Source organism: Hyperolius riggenbachi, chromosome 3, assembly GCF_040937935.1.
Source record: "Hyperolius riggenbachi isolate aHypRig1 chromosome 3, aHypRig1.pri, whole genome shotgun sequence".
NCBI lineage: Eukaryota > Metazoa > Chordata > Amphibia > Anura > Hyperoliidae > Hyperolius > Hyperolius riggenbachi.
Genome location: NC_090648.1, coordinates 222,690,017 through 222,716,113, shown reverse-complemented (window position 1 = coordinate 222,716,113; position 26,097 = coordinate 222,690,017). Strand labels below are relative to the sequence as shown.

The window sequence follows — 26,097 nt, the reverse complement described above, 5'->3', positions numbered from 1 at the left end:
AGATGACTCAAATCAGAAGGGAGTTTAATGCTGAGACTCCTAGTGAAATTAGAAGGCATTTAAACAATATTCCTTAACTGGCTCAAGACCGCGTATGGCAAATTCTACACTGCAGTCGCGGCTCCCAAACTCTGATGCAGCGTAGAATCAATGCCACTGGTGTCCCACGGTCCTGAGCCGATTGGTTGTGCACGCGGCCACGGATTCGGTTGTCATGTGAGAGCATAGCTTCTTCTCTATCGGTAAGGAGACAGTTTCATTGGCTCCTTACCAGGTGATCACTTAGAGCCAATCACAGTTATCACAAACCAAAGAATGAAAAAAGGCATTGGTCCTTAAGGGGACAGAGCCTGTTGATCCAAAATGAGTTAAAGGGACCCTGAACAGTAGCTAAAATAAAAAAATTAACTTACCTGAGGCTTCCTCCAACCCGCCATAGGCCGTGAGGTCCCTCGGCCTCCTCCTGGTCCCGCTGGCAGCATCGTTACTGGCGACACTCGGGCTTAGTGTCGGGCCAACACTTCCTTGTTTGGCACGCTGCGTGTCATCATACCGGCCACTATGCGTCATCACGGCGGCCAGCGTGACTGTCCTGCAAATGCGTGGTTTTGTAACTCTGAACTGTGCATGCGCAGGACTGTGACGCCGGCCGCCTTGATGACGAGTAGCGCCCAGCATGATGGCGTAGAGCGTCCCAATCAAGTAAGTGGTGGCCCGACACTCAGCCCGAGTGTCCCCGGTGATGATGCTACCAGTGGGGCCCGGAGAGGAGTCAGAAGGACGCCGGGGAACCTCGTGGCCTACGATGGGCTGGAGAAAGCCCTAGATAATTGGAACTTTTTTAGCTACTGTTCAGGGTCTCTTTAAGGTGAGCAGCAAGGGGTTGAGTAATGAAAATTAACATGTCACTGGCAAAGGCAGCACATATGTACTTCTTTTTCTTAATTTTTACTCCATTTTGGATGTTGAATTGCATCAAATCATATTGAGGAAAGGCTCCAGAGAAATGTAATAGATCAAGGGAGCCAGGAGTCAGCCATAAGGTGTGCCATTACTAATGCTTAGGAGCTCTGATAGTGGGTCATTAGTTTGAATTCTAGCATTGGAGTTAAGAATATAAAAGACTAATAACATAGGTGCTACACCTGACCCAAATTCAACTACAGTGATTCACAGAAAGGCAGTAAGTAATAGAGTGATCAAGCCTCACTCTGTCTGAATACTTGGTCAATAAAATTTGGCTAACTGTAAAATAAGACAGAACATTTTTATAATTAAAACAATAATGGTCCATATGCAATAAGGCCCCATATACAATTCACTTTTTCTTCTGTCATAAAATGTGCTTTAAACCTCCAGCAAGCAAGAGAATACTTAAAAAGAATTTTGATAGTACTATTTCATCGATTTTTAGGTACTATTTCAATTTTAAAATTCTTTAAAGTTATTTGGAGATAACTCAGGAGAAAAAATTAGTTGCAAATCGGCCAATGTTAGATTCCAAGCCTAAAAGTAGCTAGAGCCATAAAGAGTGTTTTTCTGGTGTGCTCAGCTATATAAAAGATGTATTTTGTTATAAAGGTTATTTTATTAGATTGGATAAAAACAATAACCCTCCACCATAGCCAATATAATACAGAAAAAGAGTGCACTGTGCACTCGATGACTAATTTTCTCTAGGAGTGCAATTAAGCACATGTTAGATGTAGTAGAACCAAGATAGAAGGCAGAGAGGCTATGCACATCCTATTAAAACATTACTTTTATTGAAAAAGTTTAAAAGGCATACATTACATCCTCAGCAGACAATGGAGAGAGGTACAGGCAGGTTAGGGAGGTCTACGACCGTTTTGCGCAGTTAAACATTGACCACTAGATCTAAGGTCTTTTTTAATGTTTTCAATAATAACTGCATAACTTTAAGGAACAGCCTTTCAATGGCTGGCTGCATTGAAAACTTTTTTGCTGCTATATCTTTTTTGGCCACAAGATGTCAGTGATAGTCGCGTTCAGCCTATGGACTGACTAACTTTTTAGCCTGAATAGACAGCCCATATGTAAACGTTTGTAGACCCGCCCCCCTCTCTATGCGTACCAAACGGGTACTTCTCCGCATGTCGCGTCATTGCGACGTTTCTATGCCACGCATAATGCTGATCGAGTGAGGATTACGCCGCCCGGATATGACGTCAACGTGACTTCCGGTTCTGCATTCTAAGGGGAGGAAGTTCCCCTCTCCTTGCCGCTTGGCGTGCGGCTCACACATTGGGTCAGTAATGCAGCCATCTTTGGAGGAGTTGTTCTATTGCATCTTCAATGTGCTAAGAGCCTATTTAAGGGGTAACTTTCTTTGGTGTAGGTTGTCCTGATGATGCGCCACAATGCTTAATAGCGCGAAACGGCTGTAAACCTCCCTAACCTGCCTGTACCTCTCTCCATTGTCTGCTGAGGATGTAATGTATGCCTTTTAAACTTTTTAAATAAAAGCAATGTTTATTTAATGGGATTGGTATGGCCGCTCTGCCTTCTATCTTGGACCCTCCACAACCTAGTAATAACTCACCACTTCATCCATACTTTGTGCTTTTTCAAACATCTTCCGAGGGGTGAAAGGAAATTCATTATTTTCTTGCCAAACAACCTTACCACAAGGTCATATGCGAGAAAGAAAAGAACCACACATGTTATTACCAACAGTGCCAGGGCACGATTAAAATTCAACACGCAGGCTGCAATGAAATAAGCAGCATAACCTGGAAAACAAAGAAATAAAGAAGGAATAAGTAGTAAACTAACTACTAAATCCTGCACAGCTGTGCAGTGCATGAAGAATGCTGCAGTAAAGATTATTACAGGAATTTTCAGGATAATTATTCACATAAGGGAAAGATTCAGATCGGAACCCATATAGAAGATTCATGTTAATATAGCTTAATATATTTTAATCTCATTCTAGATTATACTGTACTTTTTTATTATTAATTGCAAATGCATACAATTTCAGAAATTATCGACCAACTTAATACTGTAAGTATAGATACAGTATAGATAACAACTCACCAGTACCACTTGCTGCTCCTGTTGGTGTACTTAATGGTATGGAACTCAGCACAGTGGCGGACACAGCCAGCAGTGGGCCCCTGTGCAAAATTGTAATTGTGGGCCCCCTACGACCTGCGGCGCGCTTAGCGTGCGGCGGCAAAATATGGGCGTGGCTACAACCTGCGCCGCGGCAAAAAATAGGTGTGGATAGAACCTGCGGCGCGGCAAAAAAATGGGCGTGGCAATGATCAGATGAGGGCGGAGCTAACTGTAACTTAAAGCGAACCCGGGGTGAGGGTTTATTTCCTTTTAAACAATACTAGTTGCCTGGCGGCCCTGCTGATCTATTTGGCTGCAGTAATAAACTGAATTACACCAGCAACAAGCATGCAGCTAATCTTCTCAGTTCTGACAATATTGTCAGAAACCCCTGACCTGCTGCATGCTTGTTCAGGGTCTATGGTTGAAAGAATAAGAGGCAGAGGACCAGCACGGCAGCCAGGCAACTGGTATTGCTTAAAAGGAGAGAAATATGGCAGCCTCAAGATTATTCTCACCTCAGGTTCCCTTGAAAAGTGCAACGCAAAGACAGTGGGCCCAAGTTTTGGTGACCCTTTCCCCAGAAAATTCACATAATTGTGCAGGTTTTCTCAAGAAAATACACATCATGTCGGCAGATATGCCCAGAAAATATGTGCAATCAAGTCGGCAGATATGCCCAGAAATACGTGCAATCAAGTCGGCAGATATGCCCAGAAAATACGTGCAATCAAGTCGGCAGATATGCCCAGTAAATACGTGCAATCAAGTCGGCAGATATGCCCAGAAAATACGTGCAATCATGTCGGCAGATATGCCCAGAAAATACGTGCAATCATGTCGGCAGATGTGCCCAGAAAATACGTGCAATCATGTCGGCAGATATGCCCAGAAAATACGTGCAATCAAGTTGGCAGATATGCCCAGAAAATACGTGCAATCAAGTCGGCAGATATGCCCAGTAAATACGTGCAATCAAGTCGGCAGATATGCCCAGAAAATACGTGCAATCATGTCGGCAGATATGCCCAGAAAATACATGCAATCATGTCGGCAGATTTGCGCAGAAAATACATGCAATCATGTGACAGACCTGCCCAGAACATACACCTGCTAATATAAATAAAAAAACAAAAACATTTACTCACCTGCAGCAGCAGACCTCCTGTCCCAGCCTCCATCCGGCACGCAGCTCCAATGGGTGGTTGGGTGGATAGGTAGCCTGGTGGGTGGGTGAGTGGGTGGGTGGGTTGGTAGCCTGGTGGGTGGGTGGGTAGGTAGCCTGGTGGGTAGGTAGCCTGGTGGGTGGGTTGGTAACTAGCCCGGTAGGTAGGTAGGTAGCCTGGTGGGTGGGTAGGTAGGTAGGTAGCCTGGTGGGTGGGTAGGTAGGTAGCCTGGTGGGTGGGTAGGTAGGTAGGCAGCCTGGTGGGTGGGTAGCCGGGTGGGTGGGTAGGTAGGCTGGTGGGTGGGTTGGTAACTAGCCCGGTAGGTAGCCGGGTGGGTGGTTAGGTAGGTAGCCGGGTGGGTACGTAGGTAGGTAGTCGGGTGGGTAGGTAGCCGGGTGGGTGGTTAGGTAGGTAGCCGGGTGGGTAGGTAGGTAGGAAGCCTGGTGGGTCGGTAGGTAGCCGGGTGGGTAGGTAGGAAGCCTGGTAGGTGGGTAGGTAGCCGGGTGGGTAGGTGGTTAGGTAGCCGGGTGGGTAGGTAGGTAGGTAGCCGGGTGGGTAGGTAGCCTGGTGGGTGGGTAGGTAGCCGGGTGGGTAGGTGGTTAGGTAGCCGGGTGGGTAGGTAGCCGGGTGGGTGGTTAGGTAGTCGGGTGGGTGGTTAGGTAGGAAGCCTGGTGGGTGGGTAGGTAGCCGGGTGGGTAGGTGGTTAGGTAGCTGGGTGGGTAGGTAGGTAGCCGGGTGGGTAGGTAGCCGGGTGGGTAGGTGGTTAGGTAGCTGGGTAGGTAGGTAGCCTGGTGGGTGGGTGGTTAGGTAATCGGGTGGGTGGTTAGGTAGGAAGCCTGGTGGGTGGGTAGGTAGCCGGGTGGGTAGGTAGGAAGCCTGGTGGGTGGGTAGGTAGCCGGGTGGGTAGGTAGGTAGGAAGCCTGGTGGGTGGTTAGGTAGTCGGGTGGGTAGGTAGGTAGGAAGCCTGGTGGGTGGGTAGGTAGGAAGCCTGGTGGGTGGGTAGGTAGCCGGGTGGGTAGGTGGTTAGGTAGCCGGGTGGGTAGGCAGGTAGCCCTTTGAGTAGCTATCCGGGTGGGGGGCCCGACTCCTATCCTCCCTCCCTCCCTTCCTTCCTCACCTCGGGGGGGCCCCCCTCCCGATATGTGCGGCGGGAGAGCGAGCGGCAAATACAGGAAGTCTTCAGGGCTCCAGGCAGACGCTAGAGGCTCAGCCGCTTGGTCTCCAATATGTCTCCAACTCTGTTGACATATTGGAGACCAAGCGGCTGAGCCTCTAGCGTATGCTTGGAGACCCGGAGACATCCTCTATTTGCCGCTCGCTCTCCCGCCGTGCATACTGGGAGGGGGGCCCCCCGAGGTGAGGGAGGGAGGGAGGATAGGAGTCGGGGCCCCCCGGGGGAAAAAAAAAATAAAAAATATATATATATATAAAAAAAAATACTTAATGGGCCCCTGAAGAAACGGAACTTCAGGGGCCCTCGTGCGGCGGCACGGCCTGCACGGCCGTATGTCCGCCACTGATTCATGCTCTCGCTAGCAAAAAGCTTCTGGCAACAACCTGCTTATGCCAGCCCTTTTTGTAACCTGCTACATCACTAGCAACAGTTATCACATCAGTGATAGCTAAAATGCCCTAAAGGCTACTTACTAGTAGTTACTAGACCACTCTGTAACACCAGAGATTGCAAATGAAGTTGACCAAGGGTGACTAAATCTTTGGTTGCAGTTCATCACTAGTGCCAGCTGGCCTCATGAGCCTTAGCTCTAGTTCAAATTACTTTCAAGAGTTACATCTTCCCGTGTCACCTACTGCTGTTGTTGCCAACACAACACTTAGCTGGTGGTACCCACTGCTTTTTGTAGTGATGTTTCAGACCCAAGCTCCTCAAAAAGAAACAAATGCTGCCCATGCTCAATGCTTGTGCATCTCCAGCCTTGCCCAAAGAACAAGCCAACACTTGCTTTTTAGAAGGTTTCTTTGTTTGTTACAATATCCAAAAAGGAATATGGAAGCAATACGAAAGGAAGACAGCATAAAATTGCCTGCAGGTATTATACTGTAGAATGAATAAGTAAGCAAATATGACCATACTACTCTAAGGGCAAACAAACTCTAAAGTGCTTAACCACTAGCCGACTGCAAAATACAGCAATGGGCCGGCGACCGTTTGGCGTGAGTTCCTGTGGGCCTGTTTGCAGGAGATCGCGTGCGCTGATGTGCGCATCCCTGCTTGGGTGGCGGAGCTCCGCATTCAGTCTCCCAGCAGAGATCACTGCTATGAGACTGTTAGACGTCTATTTACTAGGCACAGCGTTGCAATCTAAGGCAGCGCTGTACAGGGAACAGCCGTGTCACTCCTCTGTCCCCTCCAGAGTCACAAAAGCGATCCGCCATGATAGGCTGAAGCCTATCACAGCCAATTGCGCTAATAGGCTGACCGGGAGAGGGAGGGAGCTAAAAATAAAAAAAATGACTCCATTTATTTAAAAATAAATAACAAAAATATTTGTAAAAAAAAATAAACACTTGGGGAGCGATCATCAGACCCCACCAACAGAAAGCTCTGTTGGTGGGGAGAAAAGGAGGGAGGGGATCGCTTGTGTGCTGAGTTGTGCGACCCTGCAGCGAGGCCTTAAAGCTGCAGTGGCCAATTTAGAGAAAAATGGCCTGGTCTTTAGAGGGGTTTAACACTGCGGTCCTCAAGAGGTTAATAACATGACTTTCCATCTTGGTTAAACATTCATTTTAGGTAAATGCATGGGAAGGAAGCAGAAGGAAAATATGTTCCTGCAGAAATCATTTTAGTACGCAAGTGTCCAGGTATACAGTGAAGGCCTGAGCAAAGTAACTGCTGCCAAGCAGGGTCAGGTGACAATACATCAGGCAGTCCATACAGGAGAGCATCAAGCACAGAGAGCAGAACTGGTGCATGCAGAAGTCAAGGCAATTTAAATACCCATGAAAGAGCCCAGCCAGCAGAAATCTGGAAAGATACCTCCAGGAAACAGTGTGTAGGTAGCTTAAATTGGGGGAGTTGAAGAAATCCATTTAAATGAGGTGGGAGAATGTAAGCCTGTTCCGAACTGAAAATGAACATGCATTAAATAAGAAAATGCTTCTTAACAACGTTTACAGGTGGATTCTATACAGTAGAGAAAGGTATTGAAAAATAAAAACACCAGCAGTAATCTGGGGACACATCTTTATCTAATGCATCATGGAAGTTGTTTTTGTAAGGCTGGTGAGCAAAAACACGCAAATAACAAATTTACAAGCAAAATGTAGACGTAGCTATCCATGTATGGACAGTCATAGAAGGAATATAAAAATGTAGGATTTAGAAGTCACTGGTTACCTGCACAGAGGACTGCAATCACAATGTATTTTATGATACGAGAATGTTTCTTGACGTACTCTGCAGCTTCATCATATGAATCAGTTACTTTGCTACAAAAAAAAAAAAAAAAAACCAAAAAGACTAGAATTAAAATGTTAGTTTTTTTAAAAATTCTCTCTCCATCTCATGCTGCAATATCAGACATCCCCCAAAAGGAAAAGACTCAGACTTGTAAATAAACTCCAACTAAGCACACCAGGCCAATTCCAATGGTGTGCAGATATTATTACCAATAACATGCAAATATCAATGACACGCAGATATCTTTACTGATACGCAGAAAAGGATTGAGGGAATTAAACTATTATATGCATTGAACATACATTTGCTTTATGCTATGTTTCTTTGTAGGGAAATGAGATGAGCTATATCTCTTAGCTCTATATTTTTCAGAATACTTTTTATATGTTCAGTCAGTTTTTAGCATGAATTCTTAAAGTGGACCCAAATTAAAAAATACAAGATTTCAGAAATAAAATCTATTTTCTAAATTATAATAATAAATATCAGCCTTTTTTCAGCTGCATAATGACTAATATAAAATATTTTACATTTATTGGAGGAACCTCTCCCTTCCTTTCATATTGCCGGGACAGAATCCGGCAGACTGGAAGAGGAGATAAAAAACAAAAACAAAACCCAGGCTGCTACTAATGATGTCACAGGGGAGGTGATCTCAGCTTGTGTGAGATTTCACATAGACGACGCCCCTGTGAGGGAGGGTAGCTGATGACAAACACACCCATTATCTAAAACCTCCTACTAAGCTCAGAAGTAATGGCTGCCACCTGTATAACTCTAGTTATGAAAAGAGAAGCGTGAAAAGCATGCATTGAAATGCTTATAGGCTTGAAGGAGAGTTTATTTATCTGTGTATGTGTCAGAGTGGTGCAACTAAATATTTTGACTAAAAAAATGTTTGGTTTGGGTCCGCTTTAACGTAAATTCTTCTAATATTTTTTCTGTTTTATATTTAATTGGATTGATATTTTGAACATCATATTTGCTTTGAGTAACGTTATGTCTTTTAAGTTTCTCAGCGTCTCCAAATCACAAAAGATTTATTTTCTCTGATCTGTCTATAAAGTTGTTACAAACTCCTAATTTTACTTATTATATTCAGAATATGTCTTTGTTTCCACCACCATTAAAATACATTTTCTGTCATGATAATTTCATAAAAATATATTATTTTATTAAGTAACTCAAATCTTTCTTATAATAGCCTTTCAAGTTTTAAATGTTTTTTCTCTTAATAGTCCCATCACAACCTAATCCCACCAGCACTACACATGTGGGCCTCTTGGGCTGAGTTTAAAGTGGACAGAAGGAAAACAGAGAAATGCACCCTGTATGTAATTAGAGAGTTTAGCCTGTCTAATTCCCCCTCATATGTAACTAATCAAAATTGTAATTTGATCTATCCCCTGTGTCAGCTGACTACCATAGCAGATAAGGCAGATGAGCTAATTTGAAAGCACGGGATGTAAAAAATATGTCTGCTTCCGTAAAATCAGTAAGAAGAAACACGGCAGATTTATTGTAGGATTTGTATCAGCTGTAACAAAGAAATGTTTTTCTTTAAAGGTTATTATGCTCTTGCGTATCTTTTAGAGCAGAGAGGACGTTCTGAGACCAATACAATACAATACAATACAATAACATTTGTAAAGCGCTTTTCTCCCATAGGACTCAAAGCGCATAGCTGTGTCTCAGATTAATACAGGGTTTCAGGCTGGGTTGTGTTACAGAGGAGATAGTCAGATGTTCATGAATGCCAGACTGAAAAGGTAGGTTTTCAGTTTAGACTTAAATGCTTCCAGGGATGGGGCTGTCCTGATTGGGTGTGGCAGGGAGTTCCAAAGTGTAGGGGCAGCATGACAAAAGGCTCTGTCTCCAAAGGTTTTGAGGTGGACTCTGGGGGTGACCAAGGTGTTACGTCCTTTTGATCTAAGATTGTGGGGGGTGTGATGTAGTTGCAACAAGTCCTTCAGGTATCCAGGGCCCAGATTGTGCAAGGATTTGAATGTCAGTAAGCCAATCTTAAACAGAATTCTCCATTTTATCGGTAGCCAGTGGAGTGAGCTCAGGGTTGGTGTTATGTGGCAATGGCGGGGTTGGCTCGTTAACAGCCTTGCGGCGGCATTCTGTACTAATTGCAGGCGGCGTAAGTCTTTCTTATGCAGGCCTGTGTAGAGGACGTTGCAGTAGTCTAACCTTGATGTGACGAAGGCATGAACTAGGGTTGGAAGATCCTCTGAAGGAATTAGGTGTTTAATCCTTGCAATATTCCTTAGGTGAAAGAAGGAATGTTTCACAACAGCTGAGATTTGATTCCTGAAGCTTAATTTCCCATCAATCAGTACTCCCAGGCTGCGCACACAGTCTGAGTTGTTCAGGTCTGAGCTCCCTATCCTTAGCGGTGTTGGTTGAGACTGGAGCTGCTTTGCTGTTGAGCCCTGGCCCTTGATAACAAGAACCTCAGTTTTGTCAGCATTAAGTTTTAGCCAATTATTATTCATCCACTCCTGAAGCTCAGCTAAGCATGCGTTTATTTGTGGAGTAGGGTCTGTGACATCAGGTTTGAATGACAAATATAGCTGGGTGTCATCAGCATAGCAATGATATGTCAGGCCATGTTTTTGTATGATTTCTCCAAGTGGCAGCATGTATATGGTGAACAGTAAAGGGGATAATATTGCGCCCTGAGGTACACCGTATTTTAGTGGTACAGGGTTGGAGAGGAAGGGCCCTAAGGCTACCCTTTGTGTTCTGCCAGCCAGGAAGGAGTTGAACCACCGGAGAACAATGCCATCTATGCCACAGTACTCTTGTAGCCTGTTGAGTAAGATTTCATGATCGACTGTGTCAAAAGCCGCTGAGAGGTCGAGCAAAATCAGGATGGAACATTGACCCTTGTCTCTTGCAATGAGCAGATCATTGCAAATCTGGGTGAGGGCTGTTTCACAGCTGTGATATTTCCTGAAACCAGATTGAAGAGGGTCAAGGATGTTGTTTCTGGAGAGCCTGGCTTCAAGTTGGAGGTAGACAGCCTTTTCAATAACTTTTCCCAGAAAGGGGAGGTTTGAGACAGGTCTGTAGCTGTTTAGAGCATCTGGGTCTAAGGATGGTTTCTTGAGTAGAGGCCTGACGATTGCTTCTTTCAGAGTAGAGGGAAACCACCCTTCTTGTAAGGAGCCGTTGACTATTTTGTGGAATGCCGGTGTAAATAGTTCAGGGCATTTCAACATGAACTTAGTGGGGCCAGGGTCCAGATCGCAGGTAGTCTGGCGAATGTTTGAGAGGATATCCAAGATGTCTTTTTCAGTGATTACCTTAAAATCAGACCATGGTGGTAGGCTATTTTTGCACCTGTTATATGGCTCTGCATGGGTTTCTGGGGCTGTGAATTGAATGGCAGATCGTATGGAGGAGACTTTGTCTGAGAAGAAGTGGGCAAATTTCTCGCACAGTTCCTGTGAAGGTCTGATGCTGGATTTCCTGCAAGATGGATTGTAGAGACTGTCAACCGTGCGGAAGAGTTGGGCAGGTCTGTTGGCTGCATTTGCAATTTCGTGAGACAGGAATAAGGACTTCTTTTTGTTAATCATCGTTTGATAATTTTTCAGGTGAGCAATTAGGGAAAGTTTGTCATCAGGAGACTGATGTTTGCGCCACCTTCGTTCCAGTCTGCGTCCCTGTTTCATTAGTTCCTTTATAGAGTTGTCAAACCAGCGAGCGTGATGTAATGGTGCGGAACATTTAATCTTTAAGGGAGCTATGGCGTCAAAAGCGGCTGAGACATCGTGGTTATATTTAAGGACCATGGATTTAAGGCCTAAGTTGTGATCTGTCACTCCACCTAGATTGAGGCTGTTCTGAAGGTGTTGGGGTGTCAAACCTTTCAAGGAACGATATTTTATTAGTTCTTTCACTTGGTGTTTTGTAGCCGGTGCTGTAAAGGTCCACTTTAACTCTGGACTTTTTTTTCCAATATCCTCACATTCTCTTCTTTATTTCTCTCTTTTGTTTCTTGCTTTTCTCATGTTTATTTTTCCTTCTATGTAATAGAGGGACAGTATGGATTGAATAGTTACTAGATATTATGGTGCTATTCTGAAGCATACATCCATTTAGGGTGATTGATTATTTTCATCATACTGTGAAATGCATAACTGAAGCAACTGCTCGATGATGGCCTTACTTGTTTTCAGATTGACATCTTAATCTGTTTTATTTACTCTGTGTATGTATATGATGATTGATTCTATTATTATTGTCTTTATTTTTACTTTTCTACTTGCTTAGTAATAATATGTTCAGTAGTCATTTGGCTACAGCTTATAAGCCACACGTATCCTTACCATAATGCTTGGCCATATGCTGTCTATGGCAACCAAGTTCCACTTTGTAAATTTCCCTTTGAAATTAAAAATCACATTGATAATTGTTAAGAACGACTTAAGTTGGGTTTGTTGCCTGCATTAATTACGTACACATAAATAGTATATGTATAGCACTGCTATTATCCATACAAATTGTTATTCACCTTAAAAAATTTCCATTGTTTGCCATTCTTGAGGTGTCGAATCCTTCAGTATTATAGTCATTATTCTTTAAAATATAACCAATATACATTGATTAGGTAGAAAAAGGCTGTCATGTTATATACACAATATATGTTTCATACAAATATAGTCCTGGACATGTACACTAAAGAAACATTATTTGACCAATAAAAACTTATTGAAAAAGTGGAACAGATTCAGAGGGACAACACAGGTGATAATTTAGCCTCAGCTTACTAATTTCACATTTTCAGCTCTACATTTAATTGGTTTACCTTTGTTGGTTTGTTGGTTATAGCATCATCGTAGATCCCAAAATGTGCTTGATTATCTTGTGTCTTTAACAAATAATAAACATACATTGATTAGGAGAGTTGTTGCTGGTTGTTACACAGGTAACATAAAATAACACTGGCTGCATATCTGAGCATATACAGTCTTTGGTTTACAATTAATTTCTTTACCTGTCTTGATCTGCTAGTTTCAGCATCATCATAAATATCTGATGGTGTTTGATAATCTTGCTCCTTAAAACAAAAAATAAACGTGTTGTTTAGGAAGAATGTGGCTGATTAATTTCACAGCTTATAGAGAAATATTTTACTAATTATGTATCTGCACATGTATACTAAAGACTGGCTCTTTGATGCTATAGTGGAAGAAACTCAAAGGTTTGTCCTGAAAGGTGGGAGGGGGAGCAAAATGCACAATAAAGTTGGACGTAGCTCGGCCAAGTTGATCCACTGGGCGGATCACTTTGGGGCAGCGGTCGGGGGCTACTGTATGCACGCCTGACTATCGGATGCATGTGACAGGAGCTTTAGTCTTCTGAAGTTGTACAGATTAGAAAATCCATTCCCAAAGAAGCTCTGGCATTGACATAATTAGCATTAGGGTAGGGACCAATGCCACAGATTGGATATTGGAAAGCAGTTGGACAGAACTTAGCATGTATTTTGGTCGATTTGTGTACATATATTTTTAATTTGCTCTCCTTTTTTGCAGCCACCAGATATTTGTATTGAAATCCAGTGGTGTGTTTGGGGAGAAGCGCTGTTGGGTGCACATTGATGTGTGGATGTTCCTCTCTACGCTATACACTTACTAACTGACGCTATTAATCCTCTGCTGCTCTGTTTACCCTGCTGGTATAATCTGTACCTTTTATACATTACCTACAGATTAAACCAGTGGTTTTGAGGGCACCCTTGGCGATATTTATATTTGTTTGAGGCCCCCCTATGGACCATCGATCATCCGCCGCTCACCCACTGCATCCGATCGACCAAAATTTACTACTTAATCATACAGTAATTTCAATCTTTTTCTAGCCACAAACCAATCAAAACAATGATCGCTGTGGCTTGTTGCAAAACCGATAACTGGCATATTCGATCACCGTGAAAAAAACCAGGCCATTGTGTTGGCCCCCCCCCCAGATAAAAAGTGTGGCCTGAAGGCAACCCACACAGGAAACATCGAGTGTCTGCCTGTGAGAAAACTAGCCCCCTGGAAACATCCCCCCTAAGAAACCATGTGGACTTGAGGGAAACCCCCCTGGCAGAAATGTGTCCTGCTCCTGGGATCACCACTAACCCCCTGCCTGCCACACCATGCCACACGGTGGCGTTAACTTTCGTAATCTGCTGTCACTATGAAAGGAGAATAAGAGTCCCAGCCAGGAGTGAGCAGCGCGGCTCAAAGTTCAGGAGTGGGGCGGCTCTGATTGTTCTGTTCAGCTACTTCCGCCCACTAGTGAGTAGCAGACCAATCAGAGCTGTCTATTCATGTGAGAGAGGGGTGGCACTGCTCTGATGTCTCTGCTCTCCATCTGCAAGTCAAAGGAATCAGTGTGTGTCAGCGTATGCTGACAAAAAAAAACATGCTTTGTCAAAAAAGCTTTTCAGGCAGGGACAGAGCTGCGGCACCCCTGGGAAGTGCTCACGGCGCACCCACTTTGAGAACAGCTGGTGTGTGCACTTTGGCTAGAGGAATAAGTGCCACATTGCCATGTGCTTTTGTATTTGTTTCATGAAAGCACCTGCAGTCATTAAGAAACCAAACACAGATTAGGAAAGGCTATTACACTTCTACCCAAAGCCTAATAAAAATTGTAGTCCAGACAGAGTTCAACTCTAAATCTTTATCACTAATAACCACTCACTTCAGATAGGATTTTGTATTGTCATCACAAACTTTACTTCTTAATATCCAGTAGTAATAAAGCTATTGTTAAATTGGACATGTGAGTTGTTGTGCAAAATATAGAGTTAATATACTGATTTTTCTCATTGCCTTTAGAGTTTGTTTTAACTCATATTACTCATATTTTAATGGTTTTGCTGACTTCACTTTATTTCAGGATTCCATAACATTAATCCTTTACCATTGCTGCAGTGTGTTATAAACTGTTCTTATCACCTTGCTTCGACACCATCGTCTCACAGACTGTGAGATCACTTGACTCTCCACACAGCAAACAGGAAATAGACTTTCTCAGGCTTCTCCAATGTTTCCGTTATTTATTCAAGTCACAGAAAGACAGATAGATACAGTCATCATATCCTAGCTACGCAAATCTTCATGTTGCATTACAAGCTCATGATTAGACTCCCTGCCGGAGTCTATCAGGTACCTTCTTCCTACCTACGTTACACTAAACTACCTATGTACATAGCATACATTATATCAGCTTACATAAAGGAAGAACATGCTTAGAGAAATAATTGGGTTCCAGTCAGTATTGCGAGCTAGTGAGGAAGGAAGAAGCAGAAGTGCCCTCTCCATCGCTTGCTCCAGATTTAATACCGACTAGGAAAGAGTTAAATATGACATCATCTTCGCCACCCCCTCGATAAGTCTATTGGTGGACCCACTTGTGGTGTCATCATACACACCTACTCGATTAATAATCAATGAGACATTTGACATACATGCAGGAATGTGAATATTTACAAAACATGACTGATGTTTATTGTTCCAGGCCCAGGTCAGGGAGACCTGCGGCCTTGTTCAGAACAGCTTCTTGGTATGTTCTAGTTCTGCTGACAGAACTGCAGATTTTCTCTCTTCAGAGAAAATCCCCTTAAAGGGCAGGTCTGCTCATCAAGCCTTTTTGACTAACTCAGTCCAAATAACTGAGGCCTACTTAAATTATAACAATCCCCCCTAAAACGGCTTGACCCGCAGATCCCAGCGTCTGAACCTCCCAGTACCTGGTTTCTTTCTTGTATGTTTCACTTTTCGATGTTCGTGCTCACACAACTTCTCTGCTCTAGGCGGTTACCCCTGGAAGAGAGAGAGCAAGACCTCTTGGTCTTCCTGTAACCAGGCTCTCTGGGGAGGCCCTACTTCTAAGTCCCTCAATACCACATGCTCAGCATTTGCGTCACTTGCGTATCACTCACAAACTTGCATGACCACAGAAAAGTGAAACTCGTTTGTTTGTTACTCGATGGAGCAGGGCCAGGTGCCTTCTAAAAGAGCGCCTTTATACAATCAGCTCCATCACAGGTACTACTAAACCTATACCCGTAACCCTGTATATCCCTTAATTTAAACTATTGGTTCAGTAGATTGTTTATGAGGCACCAATCTCTGGACCAGGTTAATTTATTTTACGTAATTTTAACCCGCAACCTCACCTGGACAATGATGCCTAAAGTTGTCATGCCCATCCAGACGACCAGTGGGTGTAGAAAGAACTTTGGAACTGCAGATGCCCCGTCCGAGTGTCCCTGGAACATCACCGGAACCTTTGTCCACCAGGGCAGACTGGAACTCACCTGCTCATTTTTGTGTTCTACCTCGTTAAGATCACCTGTATCATGGTGAAATCTTACCTCTAACTTAGTGTACTGTTTGTTTAACCTTTGTAACAAAATGTGGTCGTCTTGGATCAAACCCTGTTCCCCTTTGTCCCATGTCGTGTTCTCTTTCAGGACGGGAACTACCCGTGAAACTTTGACCTTTAGAGTTCTCTTAACAATTTGAGAAACAACGTCATCAAACCTGGATGACAGGATTCATATGGGATCTCCACTCACACAATATGTTCCCCTTGGAAAATCCCCCTTATCGGAACAATTATGAGAATATACCTTGAATGTATCATTAGACCTTATGTTAAAAAACCAAACCTCTCCTTCAGCCACCGGAACTATCGGTTGGGCTTCAGGGTGGATCTTTTGAATGGTAGCCTCGCATTCTGCGTTATTGAGCCTGCAGGCTTCTTCCCTAAATTTGACTTGCCCCGGCCAACGCAGGTACTTCTGCAAGAATTGCCCGCATGAGGACAACTCTACTTGTTTCACCTCCCTGTCTAGCACCAAAAAAGGTTGACCTCTCAGGTCCTGGTGTAAGACACGGGTTGAGGTGGGAACTAAGGAAGTAGCGGTGCCTAAAGGAATGTTGCACCGTTTCCATTTGTTCACCCAAACATCTCGAAGCTGCCATGCAAAAGATCCTTCTCCAGAAAAATTAATATACCTCCCCTTGTCCAATCTCTCACTGACAAAATATGTCCCCAGCTGTCCTGATTGGACCTCTTCCCCCCCTTACGTCCTGAGGCACAATATGTACCTGAGGTCGGGAAGACTGTACTCTCTGCAATCTTTCGATTAAGAGTACCTCATCACTTACCCAACTATCATGAGGATAAGCTGCTGCATATGGACTGTGCAATATCGTCCCCTGTTGTGACCCGTGTGGTGTGAATGGGGTTCCCTGTGTATGGGGTTCCCTGTGTGGGCTTTCCCTCCCCCGGGACCGCTCTCCCCACCCTCTTTGTCACCTGGAAATGTGGCTTGATCTCGATTTTTACTTCTTGTTTCGAGAACCACCCACCCTTGGCTTTCCAGCCTTTACGAGTGTATAGTTGTTTCAGAGGCACTCTCTGTTGGTAGCTCCAGAGTGTGATGTGGTCCCCTGCGTCTCTCTGGTACGAGAATTGACGCCTCCTGCTCATTCCTCTCCAATCTGGACCCATCTCACTCTGCATAACCAAGACAAGGTACCCCTGAATCACACACTCCACCTTTTGCATGTACCCATTGTACTGCAATGTACCTTTTAACAACCCTTTGGATCGGTGCATCGATTCTGGGAGTGTGGCATTCAATAGCAGATTTACACTGCCATTAAATTCCCACTGCCCGCACACTTGACCCTTCAGACCTTTCACCCACCTTGTGCCATGAAATTTGCTTTCTCCTGGCACAAGTGCTCTTTTCCTCCGTCCCTGCATGGTCCGTCTGTGCCAAGCGGAGGGAGGTGTGAAAGGATTAGTACCTTTGTCACCAAACATTAACATGCTTGGGCCTTGCATTCTCATTAACCCCTTATTATACATGAGAATGTCCTCTCTTCGTTCTCCTAGGACGAAATGGCAACCTAGGATCACCATCAGCACGGTACTCCTCATTATAAAAGCACCACCTTGGGAAAGAAAAACATTAGCAATTTGCACTATGCTTTGCTCAGACAGTTTTTTTAGACGTTTTCCGATCTCAGGAACCTCGGTTTTTAGTCTCTTTCCCATTTCAGGAATCTCGTGTTTTAGTCTCTTTCCAATCTCAGGAATCTCGTGTTTTAGTCTCTTTCCAATCTCAGGAATCTCGCTGTTCTCCAAGCTTAGATTGGCATCTGGAACCTTTCGCGTATCCGACTGACATCTCCAGCTTTGCTGCCAGCACGGCATCTGTCTCAAATCCATATTGCCAAACACCTGAAATCGAAATACAAAAAATCAATTCTTATTAATGATTTGGGATTCGCCCTGCGGCTTGTACTCTTTACACTTTAAATTGATCAATATATATCGTAATTGATCTCGTTGCTTTATGGTTCTCATGAACTCTGTTTACTCTTATTGGTAGATTGGAGTTAAACTTCACCCCCCTACCTCAGTACTATCCTCAGTACTTACCTGTTTAACATATGCTCCCGCGGACTTCACCTTTGGAAGCTCGCTTCCCCTTTGGAAGCTCTCACCCCATTGCAGCTCACTCCACATCCCCCCCTATCTGTCCATGCGCGGCCGTCGCATGCACAGATTGCGGATGCCACACCTGTTGCTGCTTTGCAGGTGAGCCTGCAATGCACTTACTCATTTTCGCATTTACTTATCTAGAACTTCATTGCGATACCAGCTCTGCTAGAAGTTCTGTGTGTTGTACCCTCTGATCAATGTTTGCCGTGCCACCACCTAAACTACCAAAAAAATTGCTGCCTCCCTGTCGGAAGGAGCACTTTGCACTTAAACTACACAGGGTGCAGGGCTAAGCATACCAGCGTCACATGCCTGTATGCAGATCCCTGAATGCCCACTTGGTAGGTAGTCACATGGCAAACACCGTACTGATACACTGTCACACTGTAAACGGCAATTCTATCATCTGTATAATTGCCCCTTGAACTGCTGTCAGTCCTTGTTCTTTGTGCTACAATTGATAAGAGCTGGAAAAAACATATTTGACCAATCAGTGGACGAAAAAAAAAAACGCACAAAAAAAACCAGCCCCAGCCCAGCATAGACCTCTCAGTCCAGCTCTGGCCTTGTCCACGACAAAAACCGGAAACCCGGATTGGTCAACTCCCTTTTCTTCCAACTCCGGCACCCCCCCTGATGCGCTGTCCCCCTTTCCTTCTATTGGGAACTCATGCTGCACCACCCATTAAGGTGCCCCACTTACAGGAATAATCCCATAAGCAACACAGTACAGACCCATTTCTGATCTGTACTGCTGCGTGTGTCCCTGCACCTAGCTGGGAAACACTTCCTATTCTGGCATTCCTTTCCATGGACCCAGGGAAAAGCTCTGGGGAAATACTTTGAGAACCGAGACACACAGGAGAATGTCTCTGTATTTCTACCCCCCTCCCTTTCAGCTGCTCTGCCCGGAGCCGCGAGCACAGCCTGACGTGACGTGGATCCCCCAGCCCCTCCTCCCCCCTGCCATGACGTGTGGGGGCCATGACTCACGGGGCCGGGCTCTCTCCCCTGCCGCCATTTTGAGTCCTGGACTGCCAGCCAAGATGGCTGCTCCCATAGCAGCCTCTCGTTCCTATAGACCTAGGAGAGAAACCAAAACTCACACAGAACATACATTTGTTATGCATAGTTACACACAGCATCTATACATTTTACCGAGAGTCAGCCTTCCGCTACCTATACTCTCTGGGATGCTTGCCAAAAGTGAGACAAACCGCGTCACAGCTGCAATGCTAAATATTTTACATCGTAGCATCACCCAGGGACGTAGACCTCTCTCCCCTCGCAAATCATCTGCAGCATAACACAGAACTATTCAAGCGTGCAGCATATCTCTAAACCATATTAACAGCTAGTACTTCTGAGACGCACATTTATCAGTCTGACATGACTACAACATTAAACCTATATAACTTTTAGCGGCGCTGACTGGAACTAGATAAGCTTGCACCTCTCACTACACTCCTCTCTATCACCTCTCCCTCCCATCCAGTACTAACAGAAGCACCGCTGGCTTATCTCCTGCTGCGGGGGACCCCCCCTTTTTTTCCCAGCCTCTGTAGAGACGGGGAGAGAAGAGAAGAGAGAAAAAAAAAAAAACCCCAATCGACTTCTTTCCAGCAAAAACATGCCTGAGACAAATGCAGAGATAACCACTACGTAAATATACATGCTTGAATCCGAAGAAAAAAAAAACAAGCACCTAAACTCTGAAAGCAGCCTCCCCCCTCCCACCACGCGCGAGAGAGAAGAGAAGCCCGCAGCCACCATGCTGCAATTAACACAGAATGTACACATTAACACATTAACCTCTCCTTGTTATAACACCAAATACAGATAACGCCATACAACAACGTAAACAAACTTGCCTGAGCAGCAGATTCTTGGCACTTCATCAGCATTCCCGCAACTACACCTGCGAAACTTCCATGGACTCCGGAACCTTCTGAGCGTTTAAACACCGTCCCCACACTGGACTGGCTCAGTGGATCTACATCTCCCACAGCGAGTTGCAAGCTGGCCTCGGAGTGTCCCGTCTGACCCATATTTCGGCTAGTGGCTACAGTGCACAATGCAGTCACAGTCTAACGTCCAAGAGTTTCGCCGCTGATTCTCGAATTGCCGCCGTGTGCTTGGCTCCCGCACACTCCCACTTATCAGTATCAGCTTGATAAGCTTTACCGTCTGCGTCCGTCTATTCCGCTTGTTTTGCTGTGGAATATCTTGAAAACTTCTTCGGCCCCCGGCCCGTCTGCCTGTCTTGCTAGGCAGGGAAGGATTTCAGGCACCAATTGTTATAACCTGTTCTTATCACCTTGCTTCGACACCATCGTCTCACAGACTGTGAGATCACTTGACTCTCCACACAGCAAACAGGAAATAGACTTTCTCAGGCTTCTCCAATGTTTCCGTTATTTATTCAAGTCACAGAAAGACAGATAGATACAGTCATCATATCCTAGCTACGCAAATCTTCATGTTGCATTACAAGCTCTTGATTAGACTCCCTGCCGGAGTCTATCAGGTACCTTCTTCCTACCTACGTTACACTAAACTACCTATGTACATAGCATACATTATATCAGCTTACATAAAGGAAGAACATGCTTAGAGAAATAATTGGGTTCCAGTCAGTATTGCGAGCTAGTGCAGAAGGAAGAAGCAGAAGTGCCCTCTCCATCGCTTGCTCCAGATTTAATACCGACTAGGAAAGAGTTAAATATGACATCATCTTCGCCACCCCCTCGATAAGTCTATTGGTGGACCCACTTGTGGTGTCAACATACACACCTACTCGATTAATAATCAATGAGACATTTGACATACATGCAGGAATGTGAATATTTACAAAACATGACTGATGTTTATTGTTCCAGGCCCAGGTCAGGGAGACCTGCGGCCTTGTTCAGAACTGCTTCTTGGTATGTTCTAGTTCTGCTGACAGAACTGCAGATTTTCTCTCTTCAGAGAAAATCCCCTTAAAGGGCAGGTCTGCTCTTCAAGCCTTTTTGACTAACTCAGTCCAAATAACTGAGGCCTACTTAAATTATAACACAGTGTAAATACATTTTCCAACAGCACATAGCCCTTGCTACAGGAGCAATAATTTACTGGCTGCACTTTTCATTTCTGTATGCATACATACAGGCAGCAGGGGCATAGCAATAGAGGTTGCAGAGGTAGCGACCGCATCGGGGCCCTTGGGCCAGAGGGGCCCCATGGAGCCCTTCCTAAACCAGAGTATATGCTGTTTATTGGTCCTGTGGTGGTAATAATCACTTCTATAGATGCTTTGAATTGTAGTAATCATTAACAAACTGCTCACTATTCCATTCTTGTACCTCTAATACTGTAGATGACTTTAGCAGGTTTTGTTGTGTCGTATCAAGTGTTACGTATAGAGTGCTTGGGGGGCCCAATGTAAAACTCGCACCGGGGCCCCAAGCTCCATAGCTATGCCACTGACAGGCAGTAATCTCCAAGGTCACAATCCAGGTTGCTGCCTTGGCATCATCGGAGACCAATCAATGTGGCCTCCAGCCACGTTACACTTCCAGGATCACCATGATTGGCTAACCTCAGTGATCAAAGGGGACGTTTGTTCTAATGCAGAAAACATTCCCTGATCATTTAAAGGACACCTGAACTGAGGGGAATATGGAGGCTGCCATATTTATTTCCTTTTGACCAAAACCAGTTGCCTGGGCAGTCCTCCCAAACGCTTTAGCGGCAGTAGTATCTGGATCACACCTGAAACAAGCATGGGGATAATCTAGTCAGACTTCAGTCAGGAACATCTGATCTGCATGCTTGTTCAGGGTCTATAGCTAAAAGTATTAGAGGCAGAGGATCAGCTGGACAGCCAGGCAATGTGCATTGTTTAAAGGCTACCCGAGATGACATGATGAGATAGACATGTGTATGTACAGTGTCTGGCACACAAATAACTGTTCTGTGTTCCTTTTTTTCTTTCTCTAGGTTAAACAACAATCAGGTATGTAAGTGGCAGTTCCTGTCTGAGTCAGGACTGAGTCAGACTACAGTGTGACCCTCACTGATAAGAGATTATAACTATAAAACACTTTCCTATCAGAAAATGGCTTCTGAGAGCAGGAAAGACATAATAAGGTTCAATAGTTAATAGATTTTAGCTCTGGCATACTTCAATGAATGTGTCATTGAGCAAAAACAATAAAACAGGAACAACTTAAAAAGTAGATTTAAATATAAAATAAAACTGTGGAATATCTTAAAAAGTCATTTTTAGGAGAAGGAAGATAGATACAATTGTTTATTTCATTAGTTTATTTTCACCTTGGGTGTCCTTTAAAAGGAAATAAATGTGTCTCCCTCTATAACCCTCTCAATACTGTTCAGGTGTCCTTTATGCTAGGTACACACGTTACAATTTTCTGGCAGATTTACCTGCCAGAATGATTTTTTTTTTCAACATATCCGATCCAAATTTCGATCGATGTTCCGATCAATTTCCATAGAAATGAATGGGAATCGATAGGAAAATCAATCGAAATTCAGATTGGACATGTTGGAAAAAAATGGATCTGGCAGGTAAATCTGCCAGAAAATTGTATTGTGTGTACCTAGCATTAGGGTGTCCAATAGGAAGCAGCAACTTGCGGTAATATGCAGGGTATTTCCTTAGTGAAAAGCAGTGAATTAGACCTTATACAGTATTTTCTAATATTGTAGATTACCTATCTTGCAATTTTAACAAATAATACATATACATTGATTAGGAGAGTTGTTGTTGGATGGTTACACAGGTAACATAAGAACCTTTGGCCTAATAGCTAAGCATATGCAATCTTTGGTTTACAATGACATTATTTTCTTTACCTGTCCTGATCTGCTGGTTTCGGCATCATCATAAATACCTGACGGTGTTTGATAATTTCGCTCCTTAAACAAAAAATAAATCTGTGTTGTTTAGGAAGAATGTGGTTAATTGATTTCTTACCTTACAAAGAAAACATTTGACTAATTATGTATGTGCACATGGATACTAATGAGCCAGTCTTTGGTACTATAATGGAACAATATCTCCAAAAAAATCCTGCGCTCTCATGTATCACCTCCATGCTCCGTAATATATCACTCAGAAAAGAAAAAAAGAAAGAAAAAACAGCATAATACTGATTCAATAAGGTTGTCTCCCATTCACCAGCACCCCAGTGCCACTAAGCAACTTGTGTGTCCATCCAAAATGTGAATAGGAGACAAACTTATTGAAACAGTATTATGCTATGTTTTTCCTTTTCTTTTTTCTTTTCTGAGTGATATATTGCGGAGCACGGAGGTGATACATGAGAGTGCAGGATTATTTGGAGATATAGGACTATACACTATATGCTTGGTGATTGATGCTGCGACCCATGGACATGTAATTTGATGGACTGAGACATCAATTTATTAATATTAATATTGTGTTATTGTGCTAGGAGTGAGTGAGCGCACATTTACATTTGGATTGATTGTTATAATGGAACAAACCCAAAGGTACAACACATCAGTTCATTCGCTGAGCCTAATTTACTATTAAGACTGATGGTATCTTTACAATGAAAAGGTCGTTTGAGTGGAATGTGCAAGCAAGCATGTGGCCCAGAATGCACTTTTGGAATTCACAGTGATTCCTTGCCATTACTATGGGGTTTTATGATAAACATATCCTGAAACAGCAGTCAGCAAGTTAGATTATATGACTGAGTCCAACAGGAGAGAAGCTCTATACAAATCTTAGAATTATTATTATCATCCATGAAAAGACCTGGTTTATCAGAAAGAAGCGTGCTTATCTATAAATCTTACCTCTGAATTAAAACCTTCATTTTGAAATCCATATCTCTCTGCCATTTCGATATCTATTCAGGATAAAACAGGTAAGATATTACAACACTGTAATCACTAGTGGTACATGTGTCCAGTGAAAATTATGTTTCTTCATCAGAAATGATTGGTAGGGACTGTACACACTGCTGTGTTTGCTCTGTGTTTTTATAATCACATGCGTTTTTTTAAATCGCAAGGTCTTTTCAAACATTATGAAAATCATGATGACCTGTACACACTGGTGCGATGTGTTTTAAGAAAAACGCAATCGCAGTGTGACTGCTGCGCTTTTTAAGTGCTGCATTTGAAAAAAACGCATTGTATGCGATTTTCATTGCGTTTTTTAGGTAAACAATCAGGAAACCAGGAAAAGATAGCCTCAGCAAAATCGGAGGTGCATCGCAAGTGCACAAAAGTTGCAAGTAGAAATTTGGTTAAAAATGCAATTGCATTGCACTGCGATCTTCAGTCTGTACAGGCCCTTAAAGGGAAGGTCCAAGCGAAATAAAAAAATGAGTTTCACTTACCTGGGGCTTCTACCAGCCCCATGCAGCCACCCTGTGCCCTCGTAGTCACTCACTGCTGCTCCAGTCCCCCGCTGGCAGCATGCCGACCTCGGAGGTTGGTGGGCCGCATTACGTACATTTTTACACAGTAAAGTGCAGGAACATTAACACATACATTTTTACGCGTTACCGGTTCATTTTTACGCGTTACACATTGAACAAGTAAAGCATAAAAATGTATGTGTTAATGTTCCTGCACTAACGGGAATGCGTAAAAATGTACGCAATACGGCCCACCGACCTCCGAGGTCGGCAAGCTGCCAGCGGGGGACTGGAGCAACAGTGAGTGACTACGAGGGCACAGGATGGCTGCATGGGGCTGGTAGAAGCCCCAGGTAAGTGATACTCATTTTTTTATTTTGCTTGGACCTTCCCTTTAAGGCGATTTTATTTATTAATGAGCTAGAACTCCAATTGAAAGGTATCAAACCATGCACATCCTGACAACCTCGCTGACACTAGGAAGAACATCTATACAACGATTTGCTACGTGGATAAATGAGGATCACCTTCCTAGTAAATATTATTCAAAACCATAGTGGACCACATATAGACACAAACATAAACAACTGACACAGAAGCACAATACTAATGAAAGAAAAGAAATAATAACTAATAAAACTTACAAACTGAAAATACTAATGCTTGGAATACACGGGTCGATCTGGCGGCCGATTAGCCGCCGGATCGACCCCAGCCGCGTCCCCGCTCATCTGTGCGTGCCCGCGGATCGATTACCGCTCGTCCCCGCCGGCGTTTCCTTATCAGCGCTCGATTCCCTGCCATTGTCTGCCGGTGGGAATCGAGTGGGCGGGGGTCGAGCGGCTTGATCGGGCCAGCTGAATATTATTAGCTGGCCGGATCAGCTGGTCGATACACGGTACAGAAAGGTACCGTGTATTCCCAGCATAAGATCTGTGCTGGATGGTGGTTCCAATTAATCTGCCATGAACTCTTCCAATGACTCCAATCACTTTTCAAGAAGGTTTTAGCGTGTGGAGTGTGTCCATCCAGAACAGCTGTTGACTTGGACAGCACCCTTCTGGAGATGGAGGTGTAATGGATGCATAGACTTCACACCCACTTTCCATTAACTTTCAATCATAGATGGCATGTCCATTGAGTTTGATCAGTTATTATTTAACTTTTGTATTCTTTGTTCAATTTTTGAACATTATGACTTTTTCTGGGTTTGCATTTTTTTTATCGGTTGCTACTTTCTTTCCCATCTTAATCTTGTTTACAAACTCCTTTATTAAACAAAAGCAAAGAAAATAAAAATCCAAAATCAACAATTGTTCCATATATTTAGCAATTCCTACAGCATGTAGTATAACATATCACGTAGAATTTTGTCAGATCATATTGATCCCAGAAAACAAGTCAATGATAAACAAGTCTTCTACTTTTTAATGATACATGTGTCTCTTATATTCTTCCAGCCTTGTGTTTTTCATACTATTTGTTAGTATTATGT

The 26,097-nt window shown here is 43.7% G+C and overlaps 1 protein-coding gene across 1 annotated transcript in view; it reads right to left on the bottom strand.

Moving 5' to 3' along the window:
* Positions 1-24,082, bottom strand: part of SLC28A1 (solute carrier family 28 member 1) — a 68,919-nt gene extending 44,837 nt beyond the window's left edge. Inside the window, exons 1-7 of the mRNA XM_068272600.1 lie at positions 24,034-24,082; positions 23,062-23,124; positions 12,677-12,739; positions 12,488-12,550; positions 12,194-12,258; positions 7,603-7,694; positions 2,564-2,753 (exon numbers count right to left, since the gene is read on the bottom strand). Of these exons, the coding sequence (XP_068128701.1) occupies positions 2,564-2,753; positions 7,603-7,694; positions 12,194-12,258; positions 12,488-12,550; positions 12,677-12,739; positions 23,062-23,124; positions 24,034-24,078 (581 nt within the window). The 5' untranslated portion in view covers positions 24,079-24,082. The remainder of the gene's footprint in view (positions 1-2,563; positions 2,754-7,602; positions 7,695-12,193; positions 12,259-12,487; positions 12,551-12,676; positions 12,740-23,061; positions 23,125-24,033) is intronic.
* Positions 24,083-26,097: the final 2,015 nt, after the last annotated feature.